Here is an 18106-nt window from a genome sequence, read left to right as displayed (position 1 = left end):
TGCATTTTGGGGCTTCACAGGTGACACTAGTGGTAAAGAAAGTGAGTGAAAGTCTCTTAGTCATGTCTGACTCTTTGTGACCCCATGGACTGTAGCCCACCAGGTTCCTCTGTCCATGGGATTCTCCAGGCAGAAATACTGAAGTGGATTACCATTCCCTTCTTCAGGGGATCTTTCTGACACAGGAATTGAACTGAGGTCTGCACTTTAGGCAGGTTTTTTACCGTCTAAGTCAAGAACCTGCCTGCCAATGCAGGATTTTAAAGTTCTCTAACACAGGGCTCTCATCACAGTTATCAAGAGGGATGGATTCCATTACCTTCAGGACAGTCAGTAGATCTGAGCAGACTCTTTCTTGAGGTATAGATTCCTAAGTCCTTTCTCAGACCTTGCACCTGGTTTCCATGACACTTCTCCTTCCTTTCTGCTGAAAAGTAATGCCCATTCTGGCTAGTTGGCAACAGAATAAAGTGAAGCATACTTAGAATTCATATGAGGAAACCAACTTTGTATGTGTGAAAAAGAGTTTCCCTGAGTAAATCAGAACATCTACCTTCACTTAGATACAAACCAAAGATACAAATGGCCTTATACTAATAAAATTGGGAGCAATGATTTTTTTCCCCCAGTTTTGAGGATGCATTAACATGGGAGCTCTTCCTGTACTGATTCCCAAATGCTTTCTTATGAGAAGAGCTGACTCTCACTATCATTTGAAAGGTCAAAACAGGGAGCACATCAGCCTGACTCCGAAATAATCTGCTCTGAAGGATCCAGGTCAGAGAAGAAAAATGCTAGATGAAAATGTACACGAGTGTTCTGTGAATCACTTGGCTTTGCAGGAAAGGCAAGTGAACTTTTTGACCAAGGCAAAAGTCAAGTGACCTGGAATTGAGCTCAGCCAATCAGAATAATGCAGTTGATCACAATCTGATTAGTGTCTCTCTGTGGCTGTTTTTAAAAATATGTTAAATAAGCTTCTGTGAAATTAACATTGAATCACTAGTTGGATAATATAGCCCTGAGAAAGAAGATGTGCTTCACAGTAGGTCAGTAGCTGGAGAAATAGTCAAAGATGAAATGATGTGGGGCATTGGTTTTCAATCTGGACTTCGCCATGATATCTCCTGTGAGATTTAAGAAAACACTAATGACTATTTTCTAGTCCTAACTAAACACAAGTAAATCACCATCTCTGGGAGCAGATCCATCTCCCAAATCTCTGGGGCATTATTCTTTCTTTTTTTTAATTCAAAAATCATCTATTAATGATTCTTGAATTTTGTCACATGTTTAAATTACCTGGGGAGCTTTAAAAAAATGCCTGATGTCCAGGCTGAAGTCCAAATAAATAAACATCACTGGCAGGGTGGTGGTGGGAGTGGGTACCCAAGCACCAGGAATTTGTAAAGTTTCCAAGCTGATTCTATGGTGCACTGGGAAGACCCAGAGGGATCGGGTGGAGAGGGAGGTGGGAGGGGGGACTGGGATGGGGAATACATGTAAATCCATGGCTAATTCATTTCAATGTATAACAAAAACTACTGTAATGATGTAAAGTAATTAGCCTCCAACTAATAAAAATAAATGGAAAAAAAAATAAAATAAAATGCAGGGAAGTTTTAAGTCCATGTACCCTAGGTAATTTGAATATACAACTACTTTAGAAGTCTATTTTGTTCTGTAAATCCAAAGAAAGGCCATTGGTGACTTTAACTAAGCCAGCAGCATGACCTGATTTATGTTTTTGATCCTCATACTAGCAGCTGTGTAAAGAATGGACTAGTCCAGAAAGCAAATATAGCAGGTAAGAAGCCATTTCAGAAGTTGAGGCAAGATAGAAAGTGACTTGAGTGAAAGTACTGGGTCAAGGTAATGAGAAGCAGTTTTAATTTGCGGTATGTTTTGGAGGCAGAGCAAACAAAACACGTGTATAAAGTGACTATGGCAAGTGAGAGAGAAGATTCCTTAATTAGAGTACATATTTTGCCTAGTCAGGTAGATGAAAGTGTCTGCAGCAAAAGTTGAAAAGGTGTAAGGACTAGCAGCTGTCACAGGGAAATAACGATATGAGAGCAACAAAAGTGTCTAGACCCAAGGCATTCCAAAAGTTAAGATTTCAGAATAAGAGGAGAAATCCACAAAGGAGACAGGAAGAAGAAGCAGTCACTGAAACAGGAGGAAGTCCAGTGGATTGTGGGGCCCTGAAAGCAAAATAGCAAATAATCAGGAAAGATATGTAATAAAGTATATCATGTCCCACTGAAAGTAGAAAAAGAGGAAAGCCAAGAATTGGTCATTGGGTTTTGGGGAAGATGAATACTAGTTTGGCCTTGCACAACGGGGTGGCTACAGTGAATGACTGATTAGTGGGGCTTGGAAAAAGAAAGGGAGGTAACTGGATGTGTGGGAACTCAAGAAAATACAAACATTTTTATATTTTCAAGAATGTTGCTGTGGCAGGAGACAGAAAAAAATGGAAAGGAAGTTAGATATGGACCTGGGACAAGGGAAGCTTACATACTAATGGCAGTGAGCCAGTAGAGAGGGAAAAAACTGTATGTGGCAGGGCAAAGAGCTTATTAGAGGATCCAGGTCCTTGACTTAGTTAATTGGGTTCTTTTACCAATGGAATATGTCCAAACTAATATAATAATAATCCTAGTAGGGCCCCATAAGGTAGAACCAACAGAAATGGTTAGAAATTTCAGACAGCCAGGTTTGGGGTCAAGTAACTTAAAAGATAAATTTAAAAAATCATCAGAGAGTAACACACAATGGATTTATCCTCCTACTGTGAACAATTATGAAAAGTGAAAGTGTTACTCACTCAGTCATGTCCAACTCTTTGCAACCCCATGAACAGTAGACTTGCAGGCGCCTCTGTCCCTGGATTTCCCAGGCAGGAATACCGGAGTGGTTAGCCATTCCCTTCTCCAGGGTATCTTCTCAACGTAGGGATCAAACCCAGGTCTCCTGCATTGCAGGCAGATTCTTTACCATCTGAGTCACCAGGAAAGCCTATCAAAATTATAAAACTAGACAATAATTTGTAAAATAATCATTTTTCAGGCAGTGAAACACAGTAGAGGACTGTGGTCCTTGAGATAAATACGACCTATTCCCCAAATGCACCCCAGATTTTTGCTTGGTGCACTTTCCAAACCATGATAGCGGGATGTAGAACCTAAATAGATGATAGTGACTTTTCAGATGATGATAAACAAAAGATTGACATTTAGAATTATTGAGGTGCTAGATATTTCAGGGCAGAGTACTAGGGAGCGGGGACCTGTTCAAAGAAAGATTTCCAAATATATGTATAGGGTTCCCTTTGCGTCTTTAGCTAGTCTTCACATACATAGGGTGAGACTTTATGAGATCTAGTAGAGAACAACTACCAGAAAAATGTGACACAGTTAAAGATTCCAAGAGTTATACAGTGCTGAGAAGTGTTGGATTTCTGATTAATCAGAGTAGAGAATACACAGGGAATTCAGTTGAAATCTCAGAGAAGTCACAACTGAAAGAGACCTAATCTAGCCCTGGAATAAGGGTTCTTCTAAACCAGCCCTAACAACAAGGCTATGAGTTGTCTTGACAGAATAAACTTCTTCACCAGTAAATTAACTGTCTGCAATCATAACATTCAACACTCTTAAAAGGAAGACAATAAAATCCAGACTATCAATACATAGCATATCCACAAAGCCTTACACGTATTTCCTGGGTATGGGAAAAAATAGGAAAATGTGAGCCATAAATAAAAGGAAAAAAAAATAAAAGAAACAACCTAATGAACATACAGAAGTTGGGATTAGAAGCAAGGTTTTAAAGTAGCTATCATAATCATTTTGAAACATTCAAATGAAAATATGTGTGCAATGAGTGAATACATAGAGTCTCTTGGCCTACAAGGAGATCAAACCACTCAATTCTAAATGAAATCAACCCTGCATATTCATTGGAAAGACAGATGCTGAAGCTGAAGCTCCAATACTTTGGCCACCTGATGTGAAGAGTTGAAAAGACTCTGATGTTGAGAAAAATTGAAGGTAAGAGGAGAAGGGGGCAGCAGAGGATGAGATGATTGGATAGCATCACTGACTTAATGGACATGAATTTGAGCAAACTCCAGGAGACAATTAAGGACAGAGAAGCCTAGAGTGCTACAGTCCATAGGGTCACAAAGAGTCAGACTTGACTTAGAAACTGAACAACAACAATCATAAACATTTTGAAAAATTCAAATGAAAAGATGTGTGCAATGAGTGAATACATAGGGAACAGAGAAGTGTAAAACATTAAAAAAAAAATAAACCAAAGGAAATTCTAGATCTGAAAAACACAGTATCTCATCGTTTCTGCTCTGCCCCTAGCACACAACAATTGGGGCAGAGAACTTTCTACCTGAATGACTAATTGCTGCCATGAGTGACAGCCTTTCTTCTTGGATACCTAGATCAGGCATCTGCTCTCAGAATTTCAAATTTTAATTTGAATGGTCAAGTAGTTGGATTTTGTCACCACTTCAGCTAGATCACATTCCAGATAAGCTAAATAGATCCTTAGATAAAATAAAGAACCTTATCATTTATTGTTGCCATTTAGAATAAAGAGAGTTCCATATTGCAAACTGCAGACTTGCTAACTTTGGAGCATAATCTGTCCTTTGATTCATGAAAAATATGCAAAACTAAGTTGGAGAAACAACACGTGAAAACAGCAAACAGTATTAGAGCATAATTATATGGGTTTTTATTTCAATCTGTAGCTCCAGTTGAGGAATGTTTTTCTCTAAGAGGCTTTAAAGTTTTTGGTCTGAGGTGTAACCTGGGAAAAGTAGAACTAGAACAAGGACCTTGAAGACTTTGAAGTTGCCTTCTGGCAGCCAGGGTGGTTGCAAAGCCTCTAAGTGACAATGTCAAAGAGCAAAGCAAGCTGTGATAAGGGAGAGCTCTGTGGCTTTGATAGACTTCATGGAAGAAGTGAGAACCATCAGCTCTGATGTGTAAGTCAGTTAGAAAGAAACTGAAAAATACAGCAACAATACTGGAACTTTTAATAAGTAAGCCTAAGTCCACATTTCTACTTGTTCATCTTCTATATGACTTAGAAAAGGCAACTGAATTTCTGAGTCACAGTTTCCTCATCTGTACTATAGAAATTGTGAGACTTACTTCTTAGAGTTGCTGAGAGAATGGAATCAGATAACATTTGTAAATGTCTTTACCACCCAGCTAGTTGCAGGGCTTTCCAGTTCCTCTTCCTTTAATGAATGAGTAGGAAGGAGGACAGAGGTGTCCGGGCATGTGTTCTGAAGCCAGGGAGGGATAAACAGGACCAGCTAAGACACAGGTGATGCCATGATCAGAGTGAGCCCACCTGCTTGTTGCCATGACCAAGCACATGCTTGATGTAGGAAGTGATGGGGAACCTCAGAAGTCCTAGCACCTATTGCCGTTGGAAGTAGGGGATACGTATGGTATCAGTCAGTGGGCTGTGGCTCTGCAGATAAGAGAACCCAGCAAAGACCCCATGGCCTGTCAACCTGACTCCCCAGACCCCCTCCCTACTTCTCTGCCCTCTGTCTCCTTTCAGCTCTATCAGGATCTGGACGCCCATTAGCTGTGCCATCTTGACTATATTCCTTAACCTATTTTTTCTTATATTTTTACTTCAATTTTCTTATTTGTAAAATGGGATAAGGGCTTCTCAGGTAGTGCTAGTGGTAAAGAATCTGCCTGCCACTGCTGGAGATGCAAGAGACATGGGTTTGATCCCTTGGTTGAGAAGATCCTCTGGAGAAGGAAATGACAACCCACTCCAGTATTCTTGCCTGGAGAATCCCATGGACAGAGGAGCCTGGCGGGCTATAGGCCACGGGGTCACAAATAGTCGGACACGACTGAGCAAAGCCAAAAAGTGGTAACTCCCATTCCTTCTCTTCTCCTTCTGTTTTCTTTCCTTCCACTCACATGTACATGACTTTGGTACTGACTGAGGACACGTTACATGGAGGAGGCCAGGTGGTAATCCCAAGTATCAGGCAATTAGTTAGAATGGCAGCCTAGGGAATACAGTCAAAAAGGTAATAGTACAATATACTTCTGAAGAAACTGCAGCAGTTGGGGATAGATAGTGTGTGGGAGGTGAGGTGATAACTGAGACTGTAAAGCTGAGTGTAGGATAAAAAGAGATGAGAGAAATGGAATTTGGGGACTCAGTTCCTGCTTATTCCTCATACCATAGTCTCATGGCTTTGGACCATTGTACAGCTTAGCACATTTTTGATAGTTTGGGTCACAGGGAAGATTTATGAAAACTTAATTTAAAATAAATTAGCTGTTATCACAAGGGAAGTTAGAGGAAAAAACCCTTAGCACTTAGGCATGTGACCCATGGCTTACACTGGCAGTGGATAGATGATGACCCTAATGTCACACTCGGTTGGGTGACCTTGGTATTGTGAAACCACTTTGAGGGAAAGGACTGGAATTAATGGCAAAACACACCTGCCCTTTGGTTCCTGTTTTTGGCTCTGCATTACTGCAGGGCAAGATGCCAACATTATGATTTCCTGTCTGCTATTCCAAAGGTCAGCCCTCTTACACTTCTTTTTATCTTCTGATGTGTCCGTGTTTCTGCCTTTTAATAATGAGCCACCACATAGTGAAACAAACAAATTATCTAAAAAGCCCCTACTTGACCTTCGTTTGGCAGGAAAAATAAAACTTGTAAAGGCCACTCTCTTGTTGCTATTTGTTAACCCAATTTTTGACACCATATTCATGCTCTCATGTTGCTTCATTCATCCGTTCATTTTTTCCAAAACATACTTATTAAGCATCTATTTTATAAGATGTTTAATAAGAGATATTCTGAGTGTGCCAAAGAATTGATGCTTTTGAACTACGATGTTGGAGAACACTCTTGAGAGTCCTTTGGACTGTAAGGAGATCAAACCAGTCAATCGTTATGGAAATTAACCCTGAATATTCGTTGGAAGGACTGATGCTGAAGCTGAAGGTCCAATACTTTGGCCACCTGATACAAAGAACTGACTCATTGGGAAAGACCCTGATGCTGGGAAAGATTGAAGACAGGAGGAGAAGGGGACAGTGGAGAACTAGATGGTTGGATGGCATCACTGACTCAATGGACATGAATCTGAGATGGTGAGGGACAGGGAAGCCTGGCGTGCTGCAGTCCGTTGGGTCTCAAAGAGTTAGACACGACTGAGTGATTGAACAACACCTGAGTGCTGGTTGTACAGGGTGGTCAATATGGGGAGACCCAATCCCTGCCTCATAAAACTTAGTAACAACCTAAATGGGAAAATAATCTGAAAAAGAATATATATGTGGATATGTATAACTCAATCACTTTGCTGTACAGTGAAATTAACACAGTGTTGTTCAACAACTATGTGTGTATGCTTGGTCACTCAGTCATGTCCATTCTTTGCAACCCCATGGACTGTAGCCTGCCAGGCTCCTCTCTCCATGGGATTTTTCAGGCATGAATACTTGAGTGGGTTGCCAATTCATTCTCCAAGACAGCTATACTCCAATATAATATTAAAAAGTTAAAAAAAAAAGATTTACATTCCAGTGCAGGAGCGAGGCAATGAACATACAGATGATGTCAGACATCTACCTGTGCTATGAGAAGTAAAACTTGATAGGAGGAATGAGAGTGATAAGAGAATGGAGTTTTAGGATGAACAGGGTAGGACAGCCAGAGACCAGTGTGCTCACCACTCAATAGGAGAGGAGGGAGGAGCCAGGTCATCTATTCTGGGTGTTACAGGAAGCCATTGGAGTCTAGTTTCCAGTGTCATAAATCTAATCTAGAGTTTTGATCAGCTACTATCTTGATTAAATACCATCCAGCAGAGAATGGTGATATTTATATAGCACTGCCACCCTCCACTGCCACCACAAAAGTAGCTTCCAGTTTTACCTACAATAAAAAGAAATTCCCATCTCTGTTGACAGCTAGGGAAACCTACAGCCATTCTTTGGAAATAACAGCTACTTTGTTGTTGTTGTTTAGTTGTCAAGTCATGTCCATCTGTTTTGCAACCCCTTGGACTGTAGCCCACCAGGCACCTTTGTTCATGGGATTTTGTAGGCAAGTTTACTGAAGTGGGTTGCCCGTTCCTTCTCCAGGGGATTTTCCTGATCCAAGGATTGAACCCGTGTCTCCTATATTGGCAGGCAGATTCTTCACCACTAAGCCACCTGGGAAACCCATATGGCTTCTCTGCTGTTATTCAGTCTCCCAGTCGTGTCCAGCTCTTCCTGACCCCATGGACTGCAGCACACCATGTCTCCCTGTCCTTCACCATCTCCTGGAGTCTGCTCAAACTCATGTCCATTGAGTCGATGATGCTATCCAACCATCTCATCCTCTGTCATCCCCTTCTCCTCCTACCTTCAATCTTTCCCAGCATCAGGGTCTTTTGCTAATGAGTCAGCTCTTCGAATCAGGTGGCCAAAGTATTGGAGTTTCAGCTTCAGCATCAGTCCTTCCAATGAATATTCAGGGCTGATTTCCTTTATGATTGACTGGTTTGATCCCCTTGCAGTGCAAGGGACTCTCAAGAGTCTTTTCCAGCACCACAGTTCAAAAGCATCAGTTCTTTGGCACTCAGCCTTCATTATGGTCCAACTCTCACATCCATACCTGACTACTGGAAAAACAATAACTTTGACTATATGGACCTTTATTGGCAAAGTAATGTCTCTGCTTTTTAATATGCTGTGTAAGTTTGTCATAGCTTTTCTTCCAAGGAACAAGCATCTTTTACTTTCATGACTGCAGTCACCATCTGCAGTGATTTTGGAGCCCAAGAAAATAAAGTCTGTCGCTGTTTCCACTGTTTCCCTATACATAGCTACTTAGAAGCCATGAATTCCAAACACAAAACACTGGACTGTATCGAACACTGAGAAATGCCTGTTCAATTACAAGTAAGCTATTCCTCCATTTAAAACAGAAAAATCATTCCTTCCCTTAATAAATAGACCAAAGCCAATGATCGTGTAAACAACCATCATGTTAAGCACCATGAGGAATCCTTTCCAAACTTCGGACACTGTCAGGCTACATGGATTGCATGACAGGACTGGATATTTTAGAAAGTATACATCTAAAATTACTCTTTCTAGGAGGACAGGTGTAATGTGCTTGCAATTATTGTTTCTTTTGTTTATTTAAGTTAATTCTTATTGGAATATAGTTGCTTTAAAATGTTCTGGTAGTTTCTACTGTAAAGCAAAGTGATCCAGCTGTACATAACCCCCCTCCCTTCTGGTCTGCCTTCACATTTAGGTCACCACAGAGCACTGGCAGAGTTCCCTGTGCTGTACAGAATATTCTCATTACTTATCTATTTGATACATAATATCAATAGTGTATACAGTTTGATCCCAATCTCACAATTCCTCCCACCCCTGTGCCTTTTTCCCTTGGTATCCATACAATTGTCCTCTCCATCTATGTCTCTATTTCTCCTTTGCAAATAAGATCATCTATACCATTTTTCGGAGAAGGAAATGGCAACCCACTCCAGTACTCTTGCCTAGAGAATCCCATGGACAGAGGAGCCTGGTAGGCTGCTGTCCATGGGTTCGCACAGAGTCAGATATGACTGAAGCGCCTTAGCATGCATGCATGCATTGGAGAAGGACATGGCAACCCACTCCAGTATTCTTGCCTGGAGAATCCCAGGGACAGAGGAGCCTGGTGGGCTGCCGTCTGTGGGGTCACACACGACTGAAGTGACTTAGCAGCACCAGCAGCATACCACTTTTCTAGATTCCACACACATGTGTTAATATACAGTGTTTGTTTTTCTCTTTCTGACTTGCTTAACCTAAACATCCATCAACAGAAGAATGGGTAAAGGAGATGTGGTACATATATACAAATGAATATTTCTCAGCCACTTAAAATGGAATAAAACTGGGTCATTTATAGGATGTTGATGGACCTGGAGAGTGCCATACAGAGTGTGCGTGCAATTATGACTCATAGAAATATATGGCAACAGTGGCCTGCGTTGCCTTTTGGAGATGCAACATAATTATTTGCTTAAACCCATCCCTTCTACCTCTTCAAACACCCTCATCCCCACTGGAAAAGTCTCACTATTGGAAAGCCAACTATGTTGGCAGAAATGTTCATCACAAATAAAGTATTATGCAAATAAAAGGAAACCAATGTATGTATGTATCTGTGTATACACACACACACAGACATACACACACACACACACACACACACATACATATATGATATGTATATATCATAAAGAAAGAAAAGTGGCAGTCCCTCAGTCATGTCTGACTTTTTGTGACCCCATGGACTGTATAGCCTGCCAGGCTCCTCTGTCCATATACACGTATTTATATATATATATATATATATATATATATATATATATATATATGTATGTATATGGCTTCCCAGATGGCGTTAGTGGTAAAGAACCCACCTGCCAATGCAGGAGACATAAGAGACTGGGTTTGATCCTAGAGTCGGGAAGATCCTCTGGAGGAGGAAATGGCAACCCACTCCAGTATTCTTGCCTGGAGAATTCCATGGACAGAGAAGCCTGGCAGATCACAGTCCATAATGTCACAAAGAGTCAGGGAAAACTAAGCAATTTAGCATGCATAAACATATATATGTATATGTATGTATTGTAAAAAGGAAAACAGCTACTTAGGAGAATTATAACTTAGAAAATATAGAATCTTCAGTCTTTATGTCCTATCACTAGGCCAAAATCACAACAGTCCCAACAGCTCTGTAATTGTTCCACCTCCAGTTTTGTATCTCCTTGGCCAAAATCTTCCTATAGTGCCCCGTGCCTTCTTCTGTCAGATGGTGTTTCCAGACCCATCCTAGTCAGAGACCTGAGTAGGTCTCCTAGTCAGAGACCTGAGTAGGTCTCCTACTCAGAGACCCTCAGATCAGGGTCTCTGTGATCTGAGTTGTTAACTGAGCCATTGTACTTTGGATAAGATCTGTTTTCTAGTCTTTAAAACTGAAATCATAATTTCCATTCATTGCTTTGTCTACTCAACAAACAGTTGCAGAATACTTTCTGTGTTCCTGCACTGTACTATGTGCTGCAGTGTGATGGTCTGCAAGAAAAGGATGGTTCTTATTTCCCCAAGGATGCAGCCAGATGTGGGAGTTAAATGTGTGCATTTAATCAAGCAACACCAAACTTCTGTGGCTACCACAGGGTAATGCAGGATGATTCTGGGGAGGCACCCAGGCTAAATGAAATTTGAGCTGAGATGTAGATCATAATTATTGATAATTTGTTAAAGAAATGCGGAAGCCTATGTGAAGACGCTGGAGAAGAGAATGGCAACCCACTCCAGTATTCTGTCCTGGAGAATCCCATGGACAGAGGAGCCTGGCAGGCTACAGTCCATGGGGTTGCAAAGAGTTGGACACGACTGAAGCGACTTAGCATGCATGTGAAGAACCAGGGGGAGCCAGAGAATAGATAGAATAGGGTAAAGCCTGCAAGAGAAGACTATCAAGAGATGCAGCTGGAGATTGAGGACCCAAGTCGTAAGGAGCCTTCAAAATATTCTAAGAGTTTGGATTATGTCCAGAAACAATGTGATGGACTGATGATTTTAATCACAGAAGTCACATCACGTGATTAGTGTCATTGAAGGATTTTTCAGGTGACTGTGTGCTGAATGCCTTCAAGTGGGCCAGAAGGTGGCAGATATACCAGTTAGGAAGTTGTTTCAGAAATCCAGATAAGAGCCAATTTTCACCTGTGTCAGCTTAAAATCCTACTGAAAGCAGTGTTAGTCACAGGTTTGGCCATAGATAATTTATTCAACATGTAATTACTAAAACCCAGAGTGAAAGAATGAAGGGAAATGAGATCAAGAAAGGAGGGGAAAAATCCATAAAAGTTGCTCTAATGAGCTAGGTGCTGCTGTGGTCAACTGGAGCTCATTCCTTCTGGGAACCTTCCAAGACACCACACAGAACAGTGGTTCTCAAAGGTGATCTCTGGATCCACAGCATTATCTGAAACTCATTCATTCAGTTCAGTTCAGTTGCTCAGTCACATCTGACTCTTTGCAACCCCATGGACTGCAGCACGCCAGGCTTCCCTGTCTATCACCAACTCCCAGAACTTGCTCAAACCCATGTCCATTGAGTCGGTGATGCCATCCAACCATCTCATCCTCTGTTGCCCCCTTCTCCTCCTGCCTTCAATCTTGCCCAGCATCAGGGTCTTTTCTAATGAGTCAGCTCTTCACATCAGGTGGCCAAAGTATTGGAGCTTCAGCTTTAGCATCAGTCCTTCCAGTGAGTATTCAGGACTGATTTCCTTAAGGATTGACTGGTTTGCTTTCCTTGCTGTCCAAGGAACTCTCAAGAGTCTTCTTCAATACCACAGGTCAAAAGCATCAATTCTTCATTGAGAATTCTTCATTAGCATGAGAACTCATTAGAAAAGGCAGAATCTTGGATCCTGCCTCAGACCTACTGAGTCAAAACTTCTAGGGACTTGGCTCAGCAACTTGGGTTTTAATCAATGCTTTGGGTGACTCTGATGCCTTCTGGTGTGAGAAGCACAGGTTAGAGTATAGTTCACGGTTGTCCCATAGGTTTGGAGGATGGAAAAATAGGACATTTATCCCGATGCCCATACCTCATTGGTGGGTGATCATCTCCCACTTTTCTGAGTTGCACCCATGAAAGTGAGTGTAGGTTACATTGGAGGAGGCCCCGAGACAGCAGAGACTCCATGCTTGGTGTGTTTCCATGGCAAAATGCATGGAGCTGTCCAGCCTGGGCTCCTGAAACCAGATGCATGGAGACACTTCACCACACATCCTGTCTATCCATCATGACTAGGCCATGGCAGTGAAGAGTAAGAGTCTCTGAGGACAGGTGACATATTTTCAGAGAAGGTCATTAGCACCTGATGTTGCTGTTCTGTCGCTCAGTCGTGTCTGACTCTTTGTGACCTCATGGACTGCAGTACGCCAGGCTTCCCTGTCCTGTGCCTGATTCCAGGAGATTAAAGAGAGCATATGAAAGAATTCTCAATTTTATGAGTCATTTCCATCTGTAATTACCTTATACTAACAAGATGTCAGTGGTTATTTTCCATGTAAACCTCTTTGATAAGTTTTTAAATAATATTTCTTTGGGTTAGAACCAAATTGAGGGGAGGGATCATGGATCAGTGGTAATTAGACATTCTTCCAAAGGAATTCCTCTGTCCATTTGATTAGGTGTTCGGTGCTCTTAGCAAAATTTCAACCAAATAGACATAGAATGTAGACACTCATTTATTTACCTATGCCCCTGGACAGAATGATTCTGACATGATGTCTTAAACTTTGCAATCTACCCTTGTGGTTGTTAGGTTAATTTTGCTAAAATAAATAAATAAATAAATAAAACCTTGCTCTATAAAATCTCCAGCCTTTTGTTTTCCTAGAAGTAATTTTCTCACCATGAGACAGATATCCCTTATCACCTATTTTAAATATATTTACATTGTATTGAGTACAGTTGTCTCAGAATACCATCTAGTGAAGTAAAATTGCTCACTATGAAAAGACCTATTGGCTGTGCAAATATTTAATTTGCAGGTTGGAAATGGTTTGTTAATGATATGTTAAAGCTGGATATACCTGCGTATACTAAATTAACCAACACCCCTACAACACTTCATATCTTCTAGGTACTAAGGATTATTATAATCTTAACCCATGTTATCCCCATACCAATTCTGTAAAATGAATCCCCAGTTTACAGATAAGGAAATAAAAGCTAAGAAACATTTGACAACGTACACAAGTTGACCCACCTAGAAGCAGCAAAGTTGGAGATCGAACCCAGGTGTTTAGCCATTGGCCCTGGGCTCTTAGCCATCACCCTCTGCTATTTGAGAAACACAGCAGTGAGTTCCATCTCTAGATGCTTCCTGTCTTGGTATCAGTTCCACCTTCTTGGCTGTTTTATGGGTAAAGTAATGTTCACGATGGTTCATGCCATTTCAGTGTGCTTCTAAAATCCTAACTAACATAGACTTCCCCCTGGGCTTCCCACGTGGCATTCGTGGTAAAGAATCTGCCTGCCAATGCAGGAGACACAAGAGAAGTGGGTTCAATCCTTGGGTCAGGAAGATCCCCTGGAGTAGGAAGTGGCAACACACTCCAGTATTCTTGACAGGGAAATCCAATGGACAGAGGAGCCTGGCAGGCTACAGTCCACGCGACCACAGAGAGTAGGACATGACTGGCGGGACTAGACCCAAGCACAGCCTTCTCCTCAGTCCATTCCTCGTGGTAGCTGAAATCCCTATACATCTATTACACATAGGCCCACATGTCTGTCTCTAAATGAAGAGCTCTGGAAATTGCAAAGCAGAGATTAACTTTACGAGGAATTGTGAAAAGAAGAGGAAGAACTCCCACATTTGTTAAATATTCAGTCAAAGGTTGACGTGTGTGATCCATGTCCTTTCATATAACCTTGTGACTGTCACATTAAAAATCCATCCTACGATTAGCCACTAATCTGCTGAAAAAGATTTCTGAGTTCTAATACCTTTAGATGCTACCTCTCCTAGGAAAAATATGTTTCTTCTCTTTAAGAGAAGACTGGAATATTCTAAAATCACAGTAGTTTAACTCAAAACATTTGCTTTCTCGCGGCAGGTATGTTTTAAGCAGAGTACATGTGTGTATTTTACATAGGGATTTTTTTTTCAGCATCTCACAAAACTCAACAAATAAGCAGTTACTTAATCTATATATTTTTAAAATACGTACTCTATAAAGTCATCTTGGCACCTCGATTCAACTGACTTCCATAGTCCCCTTTTGGTGCAGAAGGCATACTGGTGTTAGGAATAATGGTCCATGTGTCTTCATCAGACTTTTAGAAAAAGTTCAATACTATATTGTGTTCTTTATTGCCTTTAGGAAGAGCCTATTAATTCTCCCTTCATCTCCTGTTAGAGGAGGAATAGATACTCAATGCTTTAAACCTTTCACACCCAAGAGTGGATCCCTGAAGATTTGCCATAACACAAATCAAAAACAAAATGTCACATTCCCTTGGCTTAGTCAAACTGCCACACTCCAGAATCCAGTGTCCCCAGTGCAAGTCAGCTTCCATCTGCATCAGGTCACTGATATAATAAGACAAATCACCTGCACTGGGATTACTTCCTCAGATGGTTCCTAATTACAAATCCTATGCTTTATTTTCCCACATATGTAAAGCATTCTTTGTGCTCTCCCATATGTTAAAATTCTTGGATTTCTTTAAATCACACCTTTGATAAGTTGCAGTGTTGTCTGAATTACTGCTGGCATTTCTCTCTTTTTCAGTTCCTCCCAAGTTTGTGGTTCAACCACGGGACCAGGATGGGATTTATGGCAAGGCTGTCATCCTCAATTGCTCAGCTGAAGGTTACCCTGTACCCACCATCGTGTGGAAATTCTCTAAAGGTATGAAGTGACTTGGTTTGCTTCTTATCTATCAAACATATGGTATATTCTATAGCAGCGGTCCCCAGCATTTTTGGCGGGAAGAACCAGTTTCGTGGAAGACAGTTTTTCCACGGACCGGGGTAGTGGTGCTGATGGTTTCGGGAAGACTCTAACGTGTTACATTTACTGTGCACTTGATTTCTATTACTATTACATCAGTTCCACCTCAGGTCACCAGTCCTAGAGGTTGGGACCCCTATTTTAAAAGGACAAAAGTGAGCATTTCTTCCAAAGATGTTTCTCGCAAATATATTCATCCTCACCTCCACCAGGTGTGTCTGTCCTTCGTGTACACCCCTGGTAACCACCTGAGTGTTTTCATTTGGGCCATGGAGTGTTGTTGTATCACAGGGCCTTGGAAAGACCATGTTGGGAAAGCAGGTTATTCATGGACAGTTTCAGCACCTGTGGAAGCTCTCTGTTGACCATCTATATTGGACAGCAGTGATCTGCTTGGAGACCCCATACACATGGACAAACAAATATAAACTGTCAGAATTACTCATTGTTGGAAATTGCTGCTGCTGCTAAGTCACTTCAGTCGTGTCCGACTCTGTGCGACCCCATAGACGGCAGCCCACGAGGCTCCCCTGTCTCTGGGATTCTCCAGGCAAGAACACTGGAGTGGGTTGCCATTTCCTTCTCCAATGCATGAAAGTGAAAAGTGAAAGTGAAGACGCTCAGTCGTGTCTGACTCTTAGCGATCCCATGGACTGAAGCCTACCAGGCTCCTCCGTCCATGGGATTTTCCAGGCAAGAGTACTGGAGTGGGTTGCCATTGCTTTCTCTGAAATTATTTCCCCAGTATTTAGATAAGTAAAGTTAAGTGGCTTTAGAAGGTTAAAATAGAACTGCAGTTTGTTTTATTTATGTAGATAACAGAGATATAAAACATGACCTGGGTATTACCTTCTTAAAAGCAAACTTTCACCCTTAATCATGCTTTCTCTTCAAAGGCACTGCATAATTTCCCAGTATTAAGGTAACATTGTAAACATTACATAAATAAAAATGGGCAATATGGAAACTAATGGAGGAACCATTCTAGACATGGTAAAAATCATTTTTGTCTATTTTATCACCTTCTCCAGGAAAGTTTCCTTAACTGTTTGTTGCTGCTGCTAAGTCACTTCAGTTGTTTCTGACTCTTTTCAACCCTATGGACTGTAGCCTGCCAGGCTCCTCTGTCTGTGGGATTCTCCAGGCAAGAATACTGGAGTGGGTTGCCATTTCCTTCTCCAGAGAATCTTCCTTGCCCAGGGATTAAACCTGATCTCCAGCATTGCAGCATTGCAGGCAGAGTCTACCATCTGTGCCACCAGGGAAGCCATTTTCCAGGAAGGTTTCCTTAACTGTGCTTATGAATGTTTTGGAAATTCTCTTTCCTTTCTCATTCACATGTCTTAATTCAGTAACTTATTTATTAAGCAGTTGAGGGTCAATATGTATCAATAGGATAAATAAGAAAACAACAAGTAAATAAGTAAATAATGGAGTTTTTTCTAACAATCTAACACTTAACATAGGTAGCATGTTGCTATTTCTTATGGAAGTAACAATTGAAGAAAACAAATGGCATTCTTGCCACACAGTTGGCTTGAATGTATTTCCTTTAGGGAGAAGGAGAAGATGGAGGAAAAAGAGGGATAGACGCCGTTTGGTTAGGGGCAGAATCAATTAAATTTGTTTAAATCCCTTAGGTTACTGCTCTGTAGCATGCCACATACATTGTCCATATGAAAAGCTGTTTACCCAGAATAAAATCCTGTTATTCAGAATATCTGCCCACATCCCTTTTTATTTGGGGCCATGCTTATAGCTGAATGTTGCATTACAAGGAAACAAACAGCATACATTTGATTTAATGTAGTTTATATAGGTGTGCTGGGAGCTTCCCAGTGGCACAGTGGTAAAGAATCCGCCTGTCAATGCAGGAGACGCAGGAGACTCGAGTTCTTTCCCTTAATTAGGAAGATCCCCTGGAGAAGGAAATGGCAACACGTCCCAGTATTCTTGCCTTGCCTGAAAAATTCCATGGACCGAGGAACCTGGTACGCTACAGTCCATGGGGTAACAGAGCGTCGGACACAACTGAGCACCTGAGCTCACAGCACAAGATGCCATGACCATGCTGAAGGCTCTTGGTCTGAACTGGACCAGGACACATCGGAAGGTATCAGGGCAGTGTGCACACCGACCAGTAGGGTGAGGCTGTGTGTGTCTTGCACCCTTGCCAGCTCGATAATATCCTTTTCTCCCTAAACTTCACTATGTGATGGGTGAATGGTTTAATTTACAAATGTACATTACTAATTATGTTTGCAATATTTTATCCTTTGTTCACAGACCATTTCTGTGTCCCCTTTGGGGAATTTCTTATTCATGTTACTTGCACACTTATCTCCATATCTCATTTATTTATAAGAAGGTTTTTCATAGATTATATAACCCTGTGTCTGTTATGAGTGTTATAGACATGCCTTCCCATCACTGGTGTGCAAGTTAAATTATAAAAGCCTTTTTCTCTTTGAACT

At 41.3% G+C, this 18106-nt stretch overlaps 1 protein-coding gene across 1 annotated transcript in view; it reads left to right on the top strand.

Moving 5' to 3' along the window:
* DSCAM (DS cell adhesion molecule) overlaps window positions 1–18106 on the top strand; it is an 808668-nt gene that overhangs the window by 544094 nt on the left and 246468 nt on the right. Inside the window, exon 10 of the mRNA XM_070466795.1 lies at window positions 15411–15530. Within this exon, the coding sequence (XP_070322896.1) occupies window positions 15411–15530 (120 nt within the window). The remainder of the gene's footprint in view (window positions 1–15410; window positions 15531–18106) is intronic.

This window comes from Odocoileus virginianus, chromosome 4 (assembly GCF_023699985.2).
Source record: "Odocoileus virginianus isolate 20LAN1187 ecotype Illinois chromosome 4, Ovbor_1.2, whole genome shotgun sequence".
NCBI lineage: Eukaryota > Metazoa > Chordata > Mammalia > Artiodactyla > Cervidae > Odocoileus > Odocoileus virginianus.
This window is presented reverse-complemented; position numbering and strand designations above follow the sequence as displayed.